This window comes from Rhinoderma darwinii, chromosome 5 (assembly GCF_050947455.1).
Source record: "Rhinoderma darwinii isolate aRhiDar2 chromosome 5, aRhiDar2.hap1, whole genome shotgun sequence".
Lineage (NCBI taxonomy): Eukaryota > Metazoa > Chordata > Amphibia > Anura > Rhinodermatidae > Rhinoderma > Rhinoderma darwinii.
The window spans coordinates 295,269,049-295,292,953 of record NC_134691.1 but is presented as its reverse complement, the minus strand read 5'-3'; the positions used below and the strand labels follow the sequence as shown (position 1 = coordinate 295,292,953).

The window sequence follows — 23,905 nt, the reverse complement described above, 5'->3', positions numbered from 1 at the left end:
CTGTGTTGCAATATGAGTTTCCTAATTACCCCACATACTATAGCATATACATGTAACACAGCCAGACAAAAACATAGTCTCATACTGGACAAGGCTTCCTTTAAGATTATTGGCCATATATTTTTCATTATTCAAAAGAAAAAGTTCCATTTATAGTTTTTAAGATTTTGCTGGCAGCAAAAACTGATGGTGCATATCAGGAATGTATGAAAACAACAAATTTTGCAGGAGAAGCTTGAATCGGAATGCTCCCTTGAGAACAAAGAAATATTTTTAATTAAATGGGGCACATATATCTACTCTGTTTTCTCTAGCCAAGAATTCTAGAGCATAACAACAGCATTTAATTGCAGGTATTACTCAAATATGGATTATATTAAACCTTCATGATATGACCCCCCACCTCCTACTTTAAAAATATTTAAAATAAAAATAAAAAAATATTCACATTTCAGGACCCAAATGACTGATATAGGTTGAATGTAATATTAGGGTTAACTGCAGTCACACTTGATGTTCAGTTAGATTTGAATATATTTATTTAAAGGGATTCTGTCACCAGAAGTTGCCCTATAAAAGCCGCAGCAGCACAGTAAGATAGTGTAGCCTCACCTGAATATATTGCTGTTTTCCTTTTTCAGATATAAGTTTATTCGTAATATGCAAAAGTGCATTTTGGATCAATGAGGGCGTCACCGTTGCTCCAAACAGCTCTACATTCTCTCCCCAGTCTGTCCCTTCCCCCTTAATTCTCTTTATTGATAGGGTCACTGAAGTTTCAGGGGTCAAATTGGCTCTAATGTGTATGCGCCAATTACATCACACTAATCCGTGCGTAGTGTGACTTAATTGACGCATGCGCAGTAGAGCCAATTCGACCCGTGAAGCTTCAGTGGTCCTGTCAATCATAGAAAGAAGGCAGGTACGTAGAGCTGTTTGGAGCAAGGGCGACGCTCTCATTGATCCAAAATGCTTATTACGAATAAACTTATATTTACGCATCTGAAAATGGAAAACAGCATTATATTCAGGTGAGGCTACACTATCTTACTGTGCTGCTGCTTTTATAGGGCAATTTCTGGTGACAGAATCCCTTTAATATTTTATATGGAGTATACAGAAATTTAATTTAAGGTGTAGTTATCCTATAAAAGGAAATGGTTTTATGACATAGAAATACTGTACAGGCAAACCTGTGGACAGAAATGACCTTCGCCTGTCCCTTATGAATAAGGTAGATGTGGTTTTAAGAATTTGGAAGTACTGGACTGTTCTTTTTATTCTGTACATATTTTCAGAAAGCTGAAATATAAACGTCTCGGTAGATAATGATCTGTTTTTGTCCACAGCCTTAGCGTAAGCTGGGAAATGTGTCTTTAGCTATTCATGTGACTACTGAAGAAAAGCTTTGAAAAAATCTGGACTGTAAAATTCCTTGTAATGCAATGTGGTTTGAATAGAAGTGTATAATTTACTGAGCAAAGTACTCTGAAACGACCAGTCAAGGCATTGCTCCCACTCCTAATTGATTTACAATGTGGCATGATAACTGAGCAATAACTTTACTATTATGCTACTTTTTGTCTTTCTTGTGTACTGCCTCTGATTTTTTCTAATACCTTACAATAAATTTAAATGTCCCTTACATATGATAAAGGTAATCATCCAAACACATCTATCTATCTATCTATCTATCTATCTATCTATCTATCTATCTATCTATCTATCTATCTATCTATCTATCTATCTATCTATCTATCTATCCATCCATCCATCCATCCATCCATCCATCTATCTATATCATGTCTATCTATTGGCCTAGATATGTATATGCATTTCAGGGCTGTTTTTCCAATGTAGAAGAGTGTTGTTTGACATAACTGTCATAAAATGGCAAATCAGCTACATCATGCTATCTATCTCCTTAGCTATCTTATATGTATGTTTGCTTACTCATATAAATTGATAACATATTCCGCAGTGCTGTAAAGATATTGTTACCAGCCCAAGTCCCCAATGGAGATCACAATCTTAGCTTTGTACAGTATTTTAAATACACACTAGGACCAATTTCATTTGAAGCCTATAAACAGTATTTTATATATATATGTATGTATACACTAAATATTTGTGTATAATTTCTCCACCTTTCGGAGCTTAGTTCCCCCCTCAAAAGAAATTTGGATCAAGTACCCTCAAGACTACATTCCATAGAAATCAGAAAGTGGATATACTTAGCTGGCAGCATATTACACTGCAATGTTGCCATTAGTGCAAATTTATGGATAAATCAATCACAAATAATAAAATGTGATAGGTAAAAAGCAACACAAGAGAAATGTCACTCAGTCAATGTGGAGATTTACAGTTTCTCCAATTAATACTGCCATACAATGCCTATTAAAGGGGTTGTCCACTACTGAACAACTGATGACCTATCCACCGAATAGGTCATCAGTATATCATTGGTGCAGGCCCGACACCCAAACCCCACACCATTAAGCCGCTCCGTCTGCCTCCGGGCACCGGATGTTATGGCCCATTACGCGATGTACGGAGCCGGAAGCCGTTGGCTCCGTACATATCTATTTACTTGAATAGGAGCAGAGCTGCAGTACTGCAGCTCAGCCACTATTGAGTGGCCAGAGCCAACTGCTTCCGGTATGTACATCCGGTGCTCGGAGGCAGCCGGAGCGGCTTAATGGTGCGGGCTCCGGGTGTCGGACCCCCACAGATCATGTACTGATGACCTATCCGCTGGTCATCATTTGTCTAGTAGTGGATAGGGATGCACGATGCATCGAAACTTCGATACTGTTTCGATACCCTGCATCCCTAAACGGTTCAATACCACTATTTCCTGTATTTCGATACTTCGCTGCGCAGCCGCACAGCTCAGTATAGTAATACATGAATATATGAGAGCGAGGCTGCAGCTGTGTGATACAGCCATTGCTCCGCTCCGGAGTCCTGATATTTAGTGCCGCGGGGTCAGGATGATGCGATGCGGCCGCCGCTGCACTAATTAGCGGCGGCACTGAAGACAGAACATGGCGGGCGCACTACAAAACACCCCCATGTTCTGTCTTCAGTGCCTGAACCGCTGCTCATTAGTGCAGCGCCGGCCGCATCACCTCATGCTGACCGCGCGCGCACTTCCTGTCAGGAGCGGGGCAATGGCTGTATTACACAGCCGCAGCCCCGTTCTATAGCGGCGGAGATCAGAGAAACCTCTCATCTCCGCCGTTATTCCCCTGAATGCTGCGATCACAGCGGACTGCAGCATTCAGGAGAAAATGAGAAGGGGGGATGCCCCTGGATCGCGTCACAGGGAATTCCTGTGACGCGATCGAGGGCCATACCATATATGGGCAGACAGCCCATGGTCTATTGACGGACTCCAGGGCTGTCTTACCATATTTCTTGTTGTTAGGGCATGCTGAGGCATGTCCTAACAACAGCCTGTGTGCTATCCGTCCACAGGCTAATGTACTGGCACATATCTGATATATGTCAGTACATTAAAGTTTAAAAATAAAGTAAAAACAAAGTATTGTTAAATTAAAAAATAATACACATACGCCTTTTTTACAATAAACATTAAAATAAGTCTCAATACATAAAATATACACATTCAGTAATGGCGCGCACAACAATTTTTTTGCATCATTTATGATGTGTACGCTGTAAAAAAAATGAAATAAACACTGCTTTCTATCACTTATTAATGTGAGGCGCGAGGTGCGATGAATTTACCCTCCATGTTCCTCACATTAATAGTAATTAACCCCATCATGTACCTCACACATTAACCCATTATGACTGAGAAACAGGATGGGATTAATTACTATTAATGTGAGGCGCATTCAAAATTCATCACACGTCGCGCCTCACATCAGAAAACGGAAGAAATTTTTTTTATTTTTATTACTGTTGGCAAAGTATCAAAATTGGTATCGAAATCGCAATACTAAACGAAGTATCGGTATCGAAGTCCAAATTCTGGTATCATGACATCCCTAGTAGTGGACAGCCTCTTTAAGTACCATAATACAGTGCACAATTAATACCCCCAATACAATTATTAATTGATTTATGCTGCCATTCAGTGTCCAATCAATGCCATATGATGTCAGTGCTCATTTAATGCCAATATCCACAGTACAATAAATGCAGCTATTTAGTGGTGAATTTATGCCGCCATCCACAGTACAAATAATGTCGCCACCTACAGTACATTTAATGCAGCCACACACAATACAATTAATGTCACCACCCGGTGTGCAATTAATACCGCCATTTACAGTTCAAATAATATTGCCAATTAATGTTGCCAATTAATGTTGCCGTCTAAATACAGTACTATTAATGCCACCACCTACATACAGTACAATTAGTGCCACTACCTCAATACAATTCATGCCATCATCTATCCCTAGTAAAATTAACGCCATCACCTTCCCCAAGTACAATTAATAACGGCACCCTCCTCAAATACAATTAATGCCACTACCCATCCCAGGAAATGCCATAAATGTTTGATAGGTGGGAGTCTGACGCTGGGACCCTGACATATCAGAATGGGGGTCCAATGAAGGCTGTTTCTGCCACTCTCCATTCATGCACGACAAAAGTGAGTGTCAATAGACCCCCGTTCTGACAGTCGGTGGATGTACCAGTGATCAGGCTCCCACTAATCAGACGTTAAATGTCTATAGCAGGAATAACCCATTATGCCTCATAAAAATCAGTGTTAGGGCTGCAAATTTATCACATTTTTACTGCAGTTTTGCAAAAATTGTGCCAGAAAAGAAGGGAACAAAATTGTGACGTGTGGAAAAAAAACGAACAAACTTCCGTACATTCAAATACATATACACCTAAGTACACATGTATACACGCATACACATATAGAAACACAGACGTACTTCCACAGCAAGAACTGTCCTCAGTCCTTCTTCTGCAGGCCAGGATGGATCTACGAGGAGGGAGACATTTTTTCACCCTGCTCTCTGCTCACATCACTGGAGGAAGAAGTGGAGATTTTCTGCATAATCTGTCCCCACATACAACAGTGTTATCATGGGATTGCCACGATTCTCCGATAATCACAAAGACCTGCGATAGTACCATAATGTGTGGAGACAGCTTGTCCTACTGGATACCTTGCTGCGTACCCCCTAGACCAGAGGCGCGTACCCATACCATGAATTGTGAACCACTGTTTCGAGTATAGGTCTGCCATTACACTTACTTATTTCCCGCTAGTATAATTTTACCTAGGAACACCGACTAGTAATTACAATTGAAACTTTATAACTAGTGTAATTGGTCCACCATCAGTAAAATTACCACAAGCCTACTGCTATCCATTCCAAGAGGCCATGGAATCCAGAACCACAAACCTTTCACCTGTCAAATCACAATTAGGGTGAAGAAAATCACCATAAAGAATTACTAAACCCTAAAACTTGCCTGCAAAGTTTCCCAACAGCACTTCCCAACATCAGTATTAAACTTTGTACAGATGAGCTGGCATTCAAAGTAACTGGAGCTAGACTTTAACATATAAATGTGACTTTGGTGGTTGATTACTTCACTACATAGAAAATGTATAGTGCATTTTGATTTTATCTAATGTAAAGTTTTTTTTAACTACTGCAGTAAGCGTCACGCTATTTATTCCGATTGCGCTGTGCTCCATATCCATGCCTGAAAAGCTGTAAAGACTTTTATTATAGTGTAAATTGGAAATACAGAGCAGCTGGAACCTTTTGGAGTTCGTACCACCTTCTATTATCAGATATGTGATTGATCTCACTAATCATAATAGGCTTTTGTGGCATAAGATGGAGAATGACAAAGGTACACACATAAGAACATTGTGAAGGTAAAGAGGCTGCAACTGAAGCTACTTGTGATTTGGTAGTTATGCCTCAGAAGAAAATAAAATAATTGCAGCTCCACTCTAAGTAAAAGATCAGGGGGAGATCGTTAAAATAGATTAAAATAAGAAAAAGGACAATACTGGGCAATTAGGAATAACAATAAAAGTCATTAATGTAATGAAAATGATGTGAAGGACAAGGGGCCTGGCTAGTAGAACCAGCGGTCATGCGAAGGAGTAAATAGGGATTTATTTGGTTTATACATTTTCCCCATGGACACATTTCTTTATCTCTTGTGTGCTGTTGTAGTTAGAGTTTGCTTTATCAAGAATAAGCACCCTGGCAAATTTATTTGATTTGATATATCAAGCTAACTCATCAGCAATATTCTAGCAGGGTCGATATTATTCTTCCCAGCTCTGTAGCTGCTATACATTTTGAGCCCTTTCATTATGGGGAGCTGTCTCATGTGATCTCAGTCTGACCCCAAATATAGACGATGGTCTCATGTGTAGACAGGAGGTCAATCTCCCGTGTGAGCTACAGGATTACATCATCACCTATCAAATCCTTCCTGGCAGCTCTGAGACACCTCCACTCCCCTCTCTTACCTACCCAGCTCCACCCTCCTTGATCCTCTGTATGCCCCCATGCATATAGTGCTGCTATCTAAGGTATCAGAAGTGCAGTGATATAATAGGTGAGTTCCTACAATATTTATCTGAAGAGTAATAAAACTTCTCACATATCTGTCTATACTGTCTGCAAGTGATATGTGCAGGGAAAGATCACTATATTTCTATGAAATGCTTTCACACTGCTCTCCCCTGCCTCCTGTTTCTGTTTATAAGAGCTGCCAGAGAGAAATCTATCAGTAGCAAGAGGCAGAGGAGACAGACTTAAGTTGCATTACATAGATTATACTGAGGCTCTGCAGTGTGAAGACAGAAGTTTTAGATAGGACTAAGAGTATAGCAAGTGCAGTGTGATGAGATTCCAACCCGTGTGCCCCGTGAGCCAGAAGCATTATTGGAAATGTAGGCTGCATTAGGGGAACCATATCAGATGGCACATCCACTAAAACAGGTATACACAAGGCCTACACAAGAGCCCCATTATTATTTTTTAATAATACCCTATGCTGCACTATACAGGCAAAAAAATAAAAGATTCTGGAGTGCTTCTTTAAGGCGTATTTACAGTGATCCACTTAAAAACCAGCTAAGGCTAATTTCACATCTGCGTCGAATGTTCCGTCAGTGGCCTCCGTTGCACAAGGTTTGCCGGAGTTTACTGGAAACAATAGTCTAGCATGCTACGCTACTGCATCCGGTAAACTTACGGACACCCTGACGGAAAGCCGACAGAACCCATTAAAGTCAATGGGTTCCATCGGTATACGTTGTGCACCGGAAGCGTTGGTTCCGTTATTTCCTTGTTCTGCTCCTCTGATGGAGCAGAACAATGGAACACACCAACGCAGGTGTGAACGAAGCCTAAGATATACTCCTCAGTGTGTCAATTTAAGTGTATATAAGCGATTTTCCGGAAATTGGTTTCTGCTCTGATCCTATCAAATCGTTCGTCAGTTTTGGTCTGAATAAATTTGCCGTGAATTGCCCTGAAAACTTGTGTTGACTCGCTGACATCTTATAGGACTTTATCAAAACCTTTCCATCTCTTTAACCCTTTTAGGACCAGACTAATTTTCGTTTGCATCGCCATATTGTGACCCCTGAAAAAAAAAATTATTTCTGTTTACAGAGCTGTGTAAGGCATCTTTTTGTACGTGGAAAGATGTCGTTTTTATTAATACCATTTTGGGGAATGTCGGGCATTTTGATTTTTTATTAAATTTTTGGGGGGGATTGAAGTGGCAAAAGAATCGCGATTCAGCCATTTTTACCTTTTTTCCCGCTCCGACGTTCACCGTATTGGATAAATAGTTCAATGTTTTTATATTTCGGGCATTTTCAGATATGGGGATACCTAATACGTTTATGTTTATTATTGTTTATTTATTTATTTTTATATGTGATCTAGGGAAAGAGGGTTGATTTGAATTTTTATATTTTTTTTATATTTTTAAAACCTTTTTTTACACTTTTATTTAGCCCCCATGGGGGTTTGAAGGTGCGATCATTAGAATGCTTATGCCATAGACTGCAATATCACAATATTGCAGTCTATGGCAAAATCACTGCATTGCTATTGCCACAGGCAGGTTTCAATAGCAATCTTCCTATAGCAGGCATGGGAGCATTAACAAGGCTCCCAGCTGCAATAGGAGTACACCGGCTCCCACGATCCCGTCGCGCGAGAACCGGTGACCATCCTGGAAGCAAAGGGGGCAGTAAAAAACCCTCAGATGCCGGTGGTCACATCTGACACCGGCTTCTGAGGGGTTAAATGCTTGTGATCAGAAATTTTTCTGATCACATGCATTCCTGCTGGGTCCCCACTGTGCAGCACAGCAGAGACCCGGCAGCTATGGCACCCGCTCGGCTTCTGAGTAATGTCATCCACCTATAACCCTCATGATTGACTGTGCTAGTGTTATGGCAGGAAGGAGGTGAAGGGAACAAGTGAGCCCTAATCTACCCACCGCCCTGTCCCTGCCTACTTGCAACGACCCGCCCTAGGCGACGGGGTACAACTTGGCGGCGGTCCCTACGCTGACTAAGTGCAAGGGGATACAAACAGGGAACAAGCAAGGGAAGGGGCAGTAGCCCACGGAACACCGTGAGGAAACGGAGTGGTGAACGAGCCAGTCAGGATCAGGATGTAGTGGAGTATACAAACGCAGAGCACGGAGCAGGAAGCAAGCCAGGGGCAGATCGAAGCAGGATAAGCGGGAACTGAAGCAAGGCAGAAGCAGGCTGGAGCAAGGCAGCAGTGGGGCCAGGAATCCAAGAAGAATCACAAGCAATGAGGAAGAGAAAACGGCAGGTATAAATGGACAGGGGACGGAGCTAACTCCGACTGACCAGGCCGCGATAGGCTCTCCCACTCCTGAGCCTGCCACCCTGATTGGTGGGAGCCGGTGTCAGTCTAAGAGGTCTGGCCTCAGGTGTCGACTGATTAATCCTGGGAGTATCCACAGACGTAGTGCCTGGCAGATCCTTTACAGCTAGAAGGAAGGATTAACCACCATGCATTTTGGGTAAGACTAATTCCCGAGCATTATGGGGAATCCCATCTGAGGTCATGGGATCCTTTTTCTAATCTGTCAAATGGTAGGCCGGCATCTTGCCGCAATTCGTGAGCCGCAGATACCTAAAGTTTTGGATTTCGCCAAATCCAAACTTTTGGCAAATTTTTTTAATTTGATTCATGTAGAATTGATTCACTCATCTCTAGTCTCTAATCTAGAATTAATAAATGAGTGCTCTCTGATATTTATTAGCTTTATTTACTTGCAGGTTGCACACTCCATTCATTACAATATGGGGCAGAGTAGAGATAGATAGAAAATTACAAGCTGTTTGGTTGTCAGTAGAGAGAACTTGCTAGCTATTAAAGGGGCTAAAAACCTGTCCTGATCATGGCCAGACACAGGCACACGAGCCATGTGTAGGGCTACATAATAGTAAGACATTTTTATACATAGTAATTAAAACCTTAACAAACAATTTTCTGGAGATTTGATGAGATTTCCGAGCTATTCTCATGTTACTCTTTAAAGGAAAAAAGTAGCTACCACTTTTTAAAACTGCTCAGAAATGCTAGCTTGTAATGTTAAAGAAAAAAAATCGCTAGCAACACGCTTGATTCCAGCACTTTTGAAGAAATTTTTAAGCTACTCAATGCAATTCTATGGACAGTGATTTCAGAGCAATTATTTGTAGTAAGCAATAAAACTCTAGATATTTTCCTAGCCTTAGGAACTATTCACACATTGCGACCATAAGGCGTTTGCTGAAGAAAAAAACCACAATTTGACTGCATTTTGTAAATAGACCTTTAGAGACCTCTAAAATGATAAATGAGCTGTGCAACTGTGTCAAAAGGACATGATCAAGTTTTTAGCCTGGGGTTTCCATTCAATTACAGCAATCAGAGATTTTGAAAATGGTGATGAATTGAAACACAAAGCATTTTAGAACGTTTTTATGCTGATTTAGCTGTATTAACATTTACATTAAACCGAAAATCCTCTTTAGTTTGTTCTTGACCATGACGAATATGTACTTGAAGTGTGCCCTTAGAGGTGCCAGTGCATATTTTTATGCACAGGCACAATATGTCAGTATGCAGAAGTATAACAGTATATTGTAAAATAAAAATAAATAAAATGTAAAGTTATAGTCCCTATATGGGACAATACAATTTCAATCTAAAAATAAAGTTTTGTATAAATAAAAAAAAACTGCGCACAACACATTTGTTTAACCCTTAATGACCGGGCCTAAAAAGGCCTTAAAGGGGTTTTTCCATCTTGGACATTTATGGCTCTTTCCGTGCTACGCTGTTTCCGTAACTCCCATTCACTTCTATGGGAGTTACGGAAACAGTACAGCTTAGCAAGCTCGAAAGTTTCCGTAACTCCCAACCACGTAACCAGGATGTGGCCGAGAGGCAGCGGGAGTCGAGTAAGCTAGAACGGGTTTATGGGGCCCTGTTCTAGAGATAGGTGCTGGTCCCAGAGGTATCCTGTGGGTATGCCATAAATGTCCAAGATGGGAAAACCCCTTTAATGACCAGCTAAATTGTCTAAGTTTTTGCCTCTCTGCATTTCAGCAGACATAACTTTTTTATTTTTTCATTGTCGTGACTGTATGGCCTTTATTTTATGCGGGAGAAATTGTATTTTTTTTTCGCACAGTTTCGGGGTAGAAAAATTCACTGTGTAAGTTATATTTATTTTTACAGCATGATTATAGGAAAATGTGATTTTCGGTATTTTTTGTTTATTTTTTATCCCATTCATGTTTCACGCTAAATAACCTGTTAAATTAATTTCTCAGGTTATTACGGTCGTGTAGATAGCTAATATGTGTAGGTTTTGTGTTTTTATGTAATGTAGGGGCAATAAAATATATGTTATGCATAATAATGACCTTTTTGGGGACAACAACATTTTTTATTTATTATTTTTTTTGTTACATTCTTTTTAAATCCCATTAAGGGATAACTTTATTTACAACGTTATTTTTTACTTAAAATGTATTAGTATACTCTAGTATTGTATACTCAGGCTTCTGTTAGGGCAGCACCTGGTGTGCCCTAACAGCAGGCAAACTGAACAGACAGCCCTAGGGTCCTTTCTGGGTCCGCAGGGCTGACTGCAGAGGGACTCCCCGGTCTTCGATCGCGTCACCGGGTTTCCAGTGACGCGATCGAAGAGGATCCCAGCTGTATTCAGCAGACCGCTCTAAGTTCAGGAGCTGTAAATTACAGTTCCTGCTTAGGGGATGAGCACTTACAGGAGTCTATATTTTTTGCATAATAACCTGTACTTTAAATATATGCAATTCGTTTAGGTCAGTGATGAACCGGGTAAAACAAAAAAGGGGAAAAAATAGAGGAATTGCCAGTTTTTCTGCTAATAGTCCCAAAAGTAAATTAATAAAAATTCAACTCTAATGTAAACATACCCTAAAATGGTAAAAATAGAAAGTACAACATGTACTGCAAAAAAACAAGGCCTCATTCAGCAAAAATAATAAAGTTGTACGGTCTGGAATACTGACATAAAAGACATAAATGTACATGTGAGCATATGAGACAGCAAAGATGGTAACGGAAGGATTCCTGAGGATTTCAGGCTGCCATTGGTTTAATTAGCGAGCTCTTTTTTTGGACCATATTGGCTCCAGGTTTTAAGCTTTCGATCTCTTTACTATAAACGGCCCTCTTAGTGTCACATTGAAACAAATACATTCTAGTGCATAGAATTTTTTAAAGTTTAATGCAATTTCCTTGGGCACTCCAGATATCTCTACTTCTGCTTGATTTTTCAGTCTTCTGGTCTGTAGACATAAGACTGGATTTCCCCGGTTTGGATACGCTGCGTAAAAGTACGCAGCGTATCAGACCTAGAACCAGCAGTGAATTCCGCCAGAAAAACCGCACCAAATTGTGGCGCAGGCTTTCAGGCAAAATTTCTGTTCCGGAAACCAGCGCTTGAAAAAAAAAAAAAACCTCTATACATACCCCATGCCGTTGTCATGGCAACGTGTCCCTCTGTTATCCGTGCAGTCCGGCCTCCTGGGATGATGCTGCAGCCCAAGTGACCGCTGCAGCCTGTGATTGGCTGCAGCAGTCATATGGGATGAAACATCAACCCAGGAGGCTGGCCTGGACAAATAACAGAAGAGTCACTATGGCAACAGTGTTAAGATAAAAAATTAAAGCCTTTTTTCGTGTAAAATTATTTGCAATTTTTGCAGCGGAAAAGCAGCGTTTCCGCTGGAAAAGTCGCACCACTTGGCTATTTGTTTTTCAGGTTTCACATACACATTGAATTCAATGGGGAAAAACTGCAACACAAGAGCAACCAATAGGCACCATAAATTGAAATGCTGCAGATTTAAATTCTGCACCGCAGGTGAATTTATGGACGTGTTCGCTGCAGATTTTTTCTGAGGCATGTGCATTAGATTTGTTCAAATCTCATTTACTTTGCTGCTACTGTAAATGCTGTGGAATTTCCGCACAGAATTCCATTTATTTAACATTTAATTACTTATAGTAAGTATAAGGAACAAACACAAAAACAGCAGCACTGTGTATCCTGTAGCTTGTGTATCCTGTAGCTTGAGGTTGGTACTGCAATGTTTGTATCATTTGATATAAGCTTATGTATTTTTGAACATGTGTATATGCATTTTAGCTATAAGAAAGACAAATAACTTGTATTGATCTTGATAGAGTGAAAATGGATCAATAGACCCTAGGGACCCATGTCTGGCTCCAGCGGAAATGACTTAATTACTTTAGTACAACCAATGTAACTACAGTAAAAATATAATATATTACTTACCTTTGTGATAGTAAATATTAGGCAGGCACACATATGAAACACAAACAATGTAAAAAAAACTCTATGTGCTACTTTAACCCCTTCAGGACTGCGCCTGTTTTGGCCTTCAGGACGATGCCGATTTTTCAAATCTGACGTGTCAGTTTATGTGGTAATAACTCTGGAATGCTTTTACCTATCCAAGTGATTCTGGGATTGTTTTCTCGTGACATATTGTACTTTGTTAGTGAAAAAATACCAAGATTTAGAGAAAATTAGCAAAAATTAGCATTTTTCTAAATTTAAATGTATCTACTTGTAAAACAGATAGTAGTACCACACAAAATACTTACTAGTTTATATTTCCCATATTTCTACTTTATGTTAGCATCATTTTTTGAACATTCTTTTATTTTTCTTGAACGTTACAAGGCTTAGAACTTTAGCAGCAATTTCTCATATTTTCAAGAAAATGTCAAAAGCCTATTTTTTCAGGGACCAGTTCAGTTCTGAAGCGGTTTGAGGGCCTTATATATTAGAAAGTCCCCATAAATCACCCCATTTTGAAAACGGCACCCCTCAAAGTATTCAAATCAACATTCAGAAAGTGTTTTTACCCTTTAGGCGTTTCACAGGATTTAAAGCAAAGTAGAGGTGAAATTTACAAGTTTCATTTTTTTTTTGCCAAAATTCATTTGTAATACATTTTTTTCTGTACCACAGAAGGTTTTACCAGAGAAATGCAACTCAATATTTATTGCCCAGATTCTGTAGTTTTTAGAAATATCCCACATGTGGTCCTAGTGCGGTAATGGACTGAAACACCGGCCTCAGAAGCAAAGGAGCACCTAGTGGATTTTGGGGCCTCCTTTTTTTAGAATATATTTTAGGCACCATGTCAGGTTTGAATAGGTCTTGTGGTGCCAAAACAGTAAAGACCCCCCAAAAGTGACCCCATTTTAGAAACTACATCCCTCAAGGAATTTATCTAGGGGTATAGTTAGCATTTTGAACCCACAGTTTTTTTGCTAAATTTATTTAAATTAGAATGTGAAGATGAAAATCTACTTTTTTTTGTGAAAAAACTTAGAAATGTTTAATTTTTACAAGGAATAAAGTAGAAAAAACACCCTAAAATATGTAAAGCAATTTCTTCTGATTATATAAATACCCCATATGTGGTAATAAACTACTGTTTGCACCCACAGCAGGGCTCAGAAGAGAAGGAGCGCCATTTGGATTTCTGATTTTGCTGGAATAGTTTTCAGTGCCGTGTCACGTTTGCAATGCACTGGAGGGATAAACAGTGGAAACCCTCCAAAAGTGACCCCATTTTGGAAACTACACCCCTCAAGGAATTTATCTAGGAGAATAGTTAGCATTTTGAACACACAGTTTTTTTTGCTAAATTCATTTGAATTAGTATGTGAAGATGAAAATCTACTTTTTTTGTGAAAAAACGTAGAAATGTTTCATTTTTACAAGGAATAAACTAGAAAAAACACCCCAAAATAGGTAAAGCAATTTCTTCCGATTATAGAAATACCCCATATGTGGTAATAAACTACTGTTTGGACCCACAGCAGGGCTCAGAAGAGAAGGAGCGCCATTTGGATTTTGGATTTCTGATTTTGCTGGAATAGTTTTCAGTACCGTGTCACGTTTGCAATGCACTGGAGGGATAAACAGTGGAAACCCTACAAAAGTGACCCCATTTTGGAAACTGCACCCCTCAAGGAATTTATCTAGGGGAATAGTTAGCATTTTGACCCCACAGTTGTTTTGCTGAATTTACTGGAATTAGTCTGTAAAGGTAAAAATTAACTTTTTTTCTGTAAAAATGTAGAAATTTTTTATTTTTACAAGGAATAAAGGAGAAAAAGCACCCCAACATTTGTCAAACAATTTCTCCCGATTACGTAAATACGCCATATGTGGTAATAAAGTGCTGTTTGGACCCACACCGGGGCTTAGAAGGGAAGGAGCGCTATTTGGCTTTTGGAGCTCAAATTTAGCTGGAATCGTTTTTGGGTGTCATGATGAATTTGCAAAGCCCCCAAGGGACCAAAACAGTTGAAGCCCCCAAAAAGTAACCCCATTTGGGAAACTACACCACTTAAGGAATTTATCTAGGGGTATAGTGAGCATTTAGACCCCACACATCTTTTGCAGAATTTATTAGAATTATTTCCACTAAAATGTTGAATTTTTTTCAATTTCACAAAGGATAAAGGAGGAAAAAGCACCCCAACATTTGTAAAGCAATTTCAACCGAGTACAGCTATACCCCATATGTAGTCATAAATGTTTTCTTTCATTAGAAAATAATTAACCCTTTCCGAACTGATCCATGTTTTGCTTTTTCTTTTTCGTTTTTCCTCCCCGCTTTCCGAGAGCCATAACTTTTTTATTTTTCCATAAATAGAGCGGTGTGAGGGCTTATTTTTTGCGGGACGAGCTATAGTTTTTATTGGTACAATTTTTTGGTACATACATCTTTTGAAGCACTTTTTATTACATTTTTTGGTTAGAGCCAAGGTGACCAAAAAACAGCGATTTTGCAGTTTAAAATTCTTTATTTTTCACTGCGTTCACCGTGCGAGTTAAATAATGGTATATTGTAATAGTTTGGACTTTTACGGACGCAGTGATACCAATTTTGTGTATTTTGTTTTATTTTTTTACATTACTTTAGAGAAAAAATGTTTATTTAATCTTTTCCACTAATAATAACTATTTACTTTTGTTTTTACACATTTTATTAGTCCCCATAGGAGAGTTGAACCAGCAATCATTAGATCCCTGGTAGAATACACTGCAATACTAATGTATTGCAGTATATTGTGATTTTTACAGGCTCCTGTACAGGCTCATGTACAGGCTCGCTGTTTCTGTCCGATAGTCCCGGGTATCAGCTGTAATACACAGCTGACACCCACAGTGTATGACACGGGCTCAGCGCGTGAGATGCTCCATATATCACCCCCCACACCATGACATGCTATTAAGTCATGGTGTGCGAAGGGTTTAATGCGCAGTGGATAGTGCAGAGTGAAAATTAAAATTTTCCACTGATGTGCCATTTTAGTGCACTATATGTTGTGCCCAGTTTGTGCCACAAATACCTCATAAAATATTAGCCGGGTTCTCCCGGGTATGGCGATGCCATATCGGTGGACGTAAACTGCTGTTTGGGCACGCTGTAGGGCTCAGAAAGGAGGGAGCGGCATTTGGCTTTAGGGAGCGTAGATTTTGCTTGGTAGTAGCTCTGGCGTTTTGCTGGTATTTCAGTTTATAATGTGGGGGCATATGAAGGCTGGGCAGAGTACATCAGGGGCATAATAAGAGGGTATAATAATGGGGTAAATAAATAATGATCTGCAGATATGTGGCCAGTGTCGCACTTATAAATGGCGCCTGATCTTATCCGCTATTGGAACACTGCACATTTTGCATCGCCATATTCTGGGAGCCGGAACTTTTTTTCTTTTTTCACCACCAGAGCCGGTCTTATTTGTTGCGGGACAATCTGTCATTTCCATTGGTACCATTTTGGGGTACATGCGATTTTTTTGATCACTTTTTATTCCATTTTTCGGCAAGCAAGATGACCAAAAACCATAAATTCTGGCTGTCTTTTATTTATTTTTTACGGCGCTCATCCTGGGCTATAAATTACCATTATAGTTTATTCTGCGGGTCGATACCATTACGGCAATACCATATGTAAATCGTTTTTTTTACATTTTGCAGTGTTTTTTATGCAATAAAATAACTTATTTATAAAATAAAATATTTTTTTGTGTCACCATATTCTGAAAGCCATAACTTTTTTATTTTTCAGTCAAAAAAGCTGTGTAAAGGCTTATTTTTTGCGGGATGGGTTGTAGTTTTTATTGGTACTATTTTAGCGCACATGCAACATTTTTATCACTTTTTATTGTATATTTTGGAAGGGGTGGTGACCAAAACAATAGTGATTCTGGCATAGTTTTTTGTTTATTTTATTTGCGGTGTTCACCGTGCGGGAAAAATAATATTATAGTTTTATAGTTGGGGTCATTACGAACGGGGTGATATCAAATATGCGTACTTTTTTTTACGTGTTCATTTTTTTCCTATAATAAAAGACTTATTATAGGAAAAAAAGCAGTTCTTGTTTATGTCACTTATAACTTTTATTTTTACACTTTTTTTTAAAACATTTTTATTCTTTTTTTTACTTGTCCCACTAGGGGACATTTAGACTTGCAGCTCTGATCGCTGCTGGAATACATTACACTACACACGTAGTGTAATGTGTTCTAACTGTCATTGTGATGTGACAGTCACTCTGACAGGAAGCCTACGACGACCAGCCTCCGGCTGGTCCTCATAGGCTTCTGTACATGGCAGCCCGGAAGCCATTGTCTGGCGTCCAGTTGCCATGGGTACCATTGCCAGCCCCCGTGATTTCACGTGTGGGCTGCCGATCTGCACTAAACACCTTAAATGTGGCGATCAGAATCGAATGCCGCATTTAAGGGGTTAACTGACTAAATCAGCGGCGATGGGCCGCTGATCGGCAACGGGGAATGCAGGACAGACACTCTGCATAGTTAACCGCCGCTGCAGTGTAGCGCCACGCGGCAGTTAACTGTCAAAGCACTGACGTAACTGTACGTCGAGGTGCGCAAAGTTACTGCACACCTCGACATGCAGTTACGTCAAGGTGCGGAAAGGGGGTTCATCAAATTTAAGTAAGAATCGTAACGTTACATAAACAATGGATGGACAATAGTGACCTTTGAAGTATACAGATTCAGTTCCTAGCCAATTCAAGCAAACATCCAGTCCTATACAATAAGGCCTTTTTACATGGGCCAATTATCGGGCAAATGCTCGTTCATAGAACACTCATTCACGATAATTGCCCTGTCTAAACAAGCAAATGCTCGTTCATCTGCTGATCGTATCGTTTTAAAAATAACAAATATTATCGTTGTCGGCAGCACATCTCCCTGTATAAACAAGGAGACGTGCTGTCGACATGATAATAATGTATGGGGACGAGCGATCGTAGTAATAAGCGCTCGTCTTCATAATAGCTCCTTGTGAAAGGCGCAAACGAGCGCCGATCCACGAGCTGTATCGTTGATCGGCACTTGTTTACAAGGCCCAGGACGGGCCGTCTAAGAGGACCTTAACTCTACTATAAAATCTAACAATATAAAAAGAGTTAGAATTGAGACTTTTCAATACAGTTCCAATCCTGTAGGCCTGTATAAATTAACGGTTATACTTATAATTACGTTGAATACTATGAATAATAGATTGAACCTCGCCCTTTAATTATAACGTTTCAGTCCTTTGGGCATATGTATATAGATGCTTACACTTATAATCACTTCATAGGAACAGTAAATAGGACCTGATCCACAGGGCTCCAGAGGTAGAGCTGCTTATTGCAGTGGCTCTCAGTTATGTTTTTAAGAGTGCCGTACTGAATAGGGATCTTTTCTCTATTACCTCAAAACCCCCTATTGAACTAGACAGTCCTTTAAAGAGGCTCTGTCACCAGATTTTGCAACCCCTATCACCTATTGCAGCAGATCGGCGCTGCAATGGAGATAAGAGTAAAGTTTTTTGTTTTTTTTGTCGATGTAGCTACTTACCTGCAAACGCCGATGCTGCTGCAGAATCAACTGTAGCCTCTGGTGCCGATGTGTCCTCGCTCGTCCGACACGATGCAGGACCTGGGGCAGGAAGTGAGTGACGTCACAGCGTGATCTCTCGAGAACACGCTGTGTCTTTGCACTGCCAGAAGCTGGGCGTTGTGGAGAGAAGTGGATGATACTTCTATACACAACGCCCAGCTAGTAAAAGAAGTAAAAACGCCCAGCTGTAACGAACACAATACACGCCCAGTTGTACTTGTACTTTAAACACGCCCAGTTGTACTTTAGAAAGCCTCATTTACATAAATATAAAAACGGTCATAACTTGGCCAAAAATGCTCGTTTAAAAAAAAAAAAAACACGTTACTCTTATCTCCATTGCAGCTCCGATCTGCTGCAATAGGAGATAGGGGTTGCAAAATCTGGTGACAGAGCCTCTTTAAGTGATGTACATTCGTGATTCATAGTGGAGCGCTAATAGGTGTGTCTGTAGTATTGCTGGTTATTGTATGACAGAATGTAAGTATGCTGCCATATTATTGCTTTATTTTAACGTGTATGTAAAGTTTAACGTGTATGAGAGTTTAGTTGTGGCTCTAGATTTTGGCAGTATAAAGCACTCTGTACTTGCTACCAAGAAGTCAGTCAAATTATATAAAATCTTGTTGTTGCAGTATATTCAGACCAAATAAATAAGCTGTTCCGCTGTAATCCTCTGGTATGTCCTGTGCAGAATAAGATATTCACACTGAATGCATTTTTATACAAGCCAAGTCTTCCATTTCCTTAGGAAATATTCCATCTGGGTGGGTCATAAAGCTAATACTTGTTCCATCTTGCAGGAGAAATTTACATGACTGTGCAGTTCTGAAAAGTTAAGTTGCAAAATGGATTTCTAGGATCTGACGATCACAGGTCTTGCTGCCAAGATAATATGTGAGGCTGGAGCTCTCACTGGTGACTTTAAATGGGGGGGGGGGGGGCGGGACTTAGGGTAAAACAGGTATTCATTTGCCTGTTGTAGAAGTTATATACAGTAGCTCAAGTCAAAAGGCCTTAATATTGAAGAAGGACCCCCATGCATAAAGATCAGATCCACATTTATCACATGAATATGTCATAAATGTGAATATGCCATAAATGCCCAACATGGGAAAACCATGTCCAAGCTCTCCTGACATGTCTGTTTTTGTAAATACTTGTATTCCTCAAGAACTAATAATAATTCAGCATCTTTTCTAAGAACTTTTCTATGTGCCATCAGGACGGGTCCCTACACAGTCTGACGCTGTGCTGTGGATCAAGCTGGGCTGGAATGAGAAGAAGTGTATGACGCTGATTGGTCAGCGTCATACAGTTTTCTTTACAACACCCACTTGGTGAAAATTGAAAAAACTCCCAGTTGGGCATTAATAACTAATTTGCATAAATCTTAAAATGTTCATAAGTTGGTCAAAAATAAACATGTTTTATTAAAAAAAAAATATACATTAGTTATCTACATTAAAGTGCCTATTAGATTAGGTACGAGATAGGGAAATTCTAAACTGGTGACAGAGCTTCTTTAAATAAATTTCAAATCAAATGACATGACCAAACCATATGTAATATTATTAAAGGTTCCAAAACTGCACTTCAAAGCAGTCATAGTTGCCCGCAACCCCCCCCCCCCCCCCACTGCACCATGTCTGTCAATAAAAGATTATTGTGCAATCACTGTCATTTTTTGGTTCTCAGCATCAGAGCTACTGTAGTAACTGGGGCCTATGTAATTTCTATTAGGCTGGGTTCACACGACCTATTTTCAGGCGTAAACGAGGCGTATTATGCCTCGTTTTACGCCTGAAAATAGGGCTACAATACGTCGGCAAACATCTGCCCATTCATTTGAATGGGTTTGCCGACGTAATGTGCAGACGACCTGTAATTTACGTGTCGTCGTTTGACAGCTGTCAAACGACGACGCGTAAATTGACTGCCTCGGCAAAGAAGTGCAGGACACTTCTTTGCCACGTAATTTGAGCCGTTCTTCATTGAACTCAATGAAGAGCAGCTCAAGATATACGAGCGTCACAGACGCCTCGCATATTACGAGGAGGAGCATTTACGGCTGAAACGACGCAGCTGTTTTCTTCTGAAAACAGGCTGTCATTTCAGCCGTAAATGACAGCTAGCGTGTGAAAATACCCTTAGGTTAAACTATATGGGCCCCCTTACTAAAACAATTCTTCAATTTACTTACCGCTCTTCGCGCCTGAGAACTCTTCATCGCCTAGTGCCGTATCATCTTTGAGGTCTAAATTCCTCTCTACAATCTGCCAGTTCTTATTAGCCTGATTCACACGAACGCTGCGCATCTCGGATGTGAAAAACTGCAGTTTTTCACGTCCGAGGTGCATCCGCACTCTGTGCTGCGGGATGCGATGTCACGCATCCCCCATACTTGAAACAACGGCTGTGTGAACGGCCACATTGAATAACATAGGTCCGTGGGACAGCCGCTGTTTCAACGGCCGTCCCACGGACGTTTTACACGTTTGTGTGAATCAGGCCTTAATGACAGATTTTATAGCTGATTCTAATGGGCTAAACTGAATAGAAAATGCAAATCTATGTATTTGCATTTTCCTTTCAGTTTAGCCCGTTGGAATCAGCTATAAAATTTGCCATTAATAAAAACTGGCACATTGTAAAGAGGAATTTAGACCTAAAAGATGTAGCGTTTAATAAACCTTTCATAAGTTTCAGATGTAGCAAGAACATCAGGGACTTATTTGTAAGTAGTATACTATATAATGACCGTGGGACTTGGTTGGATAAATCTGTACCGAAAGGTAATTATAATCGCGGCCATTGTAATCACTGCCACTTCATGTTCAAATCAAAGTCCTTTAAGATTGGAGGTGTGGACGTGAGTGTACGAAAGTTTATCAACTGTAAATCCTTTTTTGTGGTGTATGTAATTTTCTGCCCATGCGGCTATTTTTATATAGGTAAAAACTATAACGTTTCTTCACATGAGATTTAGGGTATGCCCAGATGTGGCGGAGTTCTGCATACACTGTCCGCATCAATGCCGCACAGAATCTGCGTTGCAGATTCTGTTGCGGCTTTGCCTAAAATCGGCATTAAATTGATGGGGATTAGCCGTTGCGTATTGAAGGGAAAGTACTTCCCTTCTCTCTATCAGTACAGTATAGAGAGAAGGGACACCCCTTTCCCTAGTAAAATAAAAATAAATTCATACTTACCCGGCCGTTGCCTTGGTGACGCATCCCTCTTTCAACATCCAGCCCGACCTCCATGGATGACGCGGCAGTCCATGTGACCGCTGCAGCCTGTGATTGGCTACAGCCGTCACTTGGACTGAAACGTCATCCGGGGAGGCCGGACTGGTGGAAGAAGCAGGGAGTTCTCGGTAAGTAGGAACTTTGATTTTTTTACAGGTTGATGTATATTGTGATCGGAAGTCACTGTCCAGGGTGCTGAAACAGTTACTGCTGAACGTTTAACTCTTTCAGCACCCTGGACAGTGACTATTTACTGATGTCGCATAGCAACGCTCCCGTAATTACGGGTGCACACACGTAGTCACCCGTAATTACGGGAGCCCTATTGACTTCCTCAGTCTGGCTGTAGACCTAGAAATACATAGGTCCAGCCAGAATGAAGAACTATCATGTTAGTAAAACCAATTGCTTCATTGCGGAATTTTGACTCTCCATTGAAGTCAATGGAGAAATTCCGCAATGAGTCCGCAACAAGTCCGCAACAGTCAGTCTATGCTGCGGACACCAAATTCCGCACCGCAGCCTATGCTCCGCAGCGGAATTGTCCGCAACGTGTAAACGAACACAACTAAAAAGCTGTGGAAAGCTATGGAGAAACGTGTACGCATCGTATTTCCGCTGCGGACTGTCCGCAGCAGAATTCCAGAGCAATTCCGCCACGTCTGGTCATGCCCTAATAGAACATTTCAGAAATGTGCATAGAGGGAACTCAAACATCCTTTTGTTTGCAGGGATAAAGAAAGAGTGGATATTCCACGCAGATATTCCACAAATTACTACTCCAGAAAGTGGCTAGGTGGATTATCAGGAACAATTTCTGATTGCAATGGACTAAATGGACTTTTTGTTTCCTGAGTTGAGCACCCCTTGTGTTTTGTATTACTTGACCTGTTGGATTTCCTAGGCAGTTTCCTATGTAACTCAATGGGGCCGTTCAGACAGTCCGTGATTTTCACGCAGCGTGTTTCCGCTGCGTAAAACTCACGACATGTCCTATACTTGAGCGGTTTTCGCGCATCATACACCCATTGAAGTCAATGGGTGTGTGAAAACCAAGCTCGGCACACGGACGCACTTCCGCAACAGTTGCTCAAAAAATGAAGGTAAAATTAAAAGCACCTCCTTCATTTCTGTTTCTAAACATAAAAACAGTGTCATAACGATGCCATATGCGCGAAAATCACACAGCCACGCACCAAACACTTATGACACACGGAACTGCAACGCGCAAAAAATGCTGCGTTTTTTGCACTCGCACACGCCGGGCTCCTAGCATCATAGTTATGTACGACGCTAGGAGTCCCTGCCTCTCCGTGGAACTACTGTCCCGTACTGAAAACATGATTACAGTACGGGACAGTTGTCCTGCAGCGAGGCAGGGACTCCTAGCGTCGTATATAACTATGATGCTAGGAGCCCGGCTCCCTGCAGTGTGTTCGGCCCGGGATTTGCGGCTGAAATACGTTCCATCCTTTATGGACCGGACATGCTCGTGTGAATCCAGCCTTAACAAATCTCATCTACACGCTACATAAAATTTCTGAGCAGAAATTCCTGCTGCGGAAAGAGGACTGAATTGCTGCACTTCTCAGAGGAGATATCACCATCTCCTAACATTGTGATAAACACAGCAAAATCCGCACCATTTTCTGCAGTAAAAAAGGCAGGAAATTGTGCAGGTTTTTTTAGCGGAATTTCTGCTAGTTTCTGCGGAATTGCTGAAGACATTTTCTGCAGCAATTCCGTTATGTGTGGACAAGCCCTAAAAGAACGTGAAACAATCGTACCTAAATAAATAACTACTCATAATGTCCACAGAGTGTGAGATTACTCATTTAATATATTATTCTTCATTATTGCAGTTTCTCATTTGCGGAGTTTGTGGAATCTTCTGCGCCAAAAAGAAATCGGGACTCATAGTAAGTACCTAATACCTAACTCTGATCCTGGTCATAAATCCCCTGCGATGCTACAATTAATATCAATTGCAGCACCAACCAAGAGCTGGGCATCCCTTTGTGTAACAATCGTCAGCCCCGGCAATGGTGCCAATTTTATGGGGCAATGCTTGGCCTAACAAAAGCCACCATGACTTTCCTGAAACAA

General features: G+C 40.5%; 1 protein-coding gene across 2 annotated transcripts in view; it reads left to right on the top strand.

The window, feature by feature from the left end:
- Nucleotides 1-23,905, top strand: part of TMEM196 (transmembrane protein 196) — a 43,847-nt gene that overhangs the window by 6,405 nt on the left and 13,537 nt on the right. For both annotated transcript variants that reach the window (XM_075828671.1, XM_075828670.1), the window contains exon 2: nt 23,662-23,718. In XM_075828671.1, the coding sequence (XP_075684786.1) occupies nt 23,662-23,718 (57 nt within the window). The remainder of the gene's footprint in view (nt 1-23,661; nt 23,719-23,905) is intronic.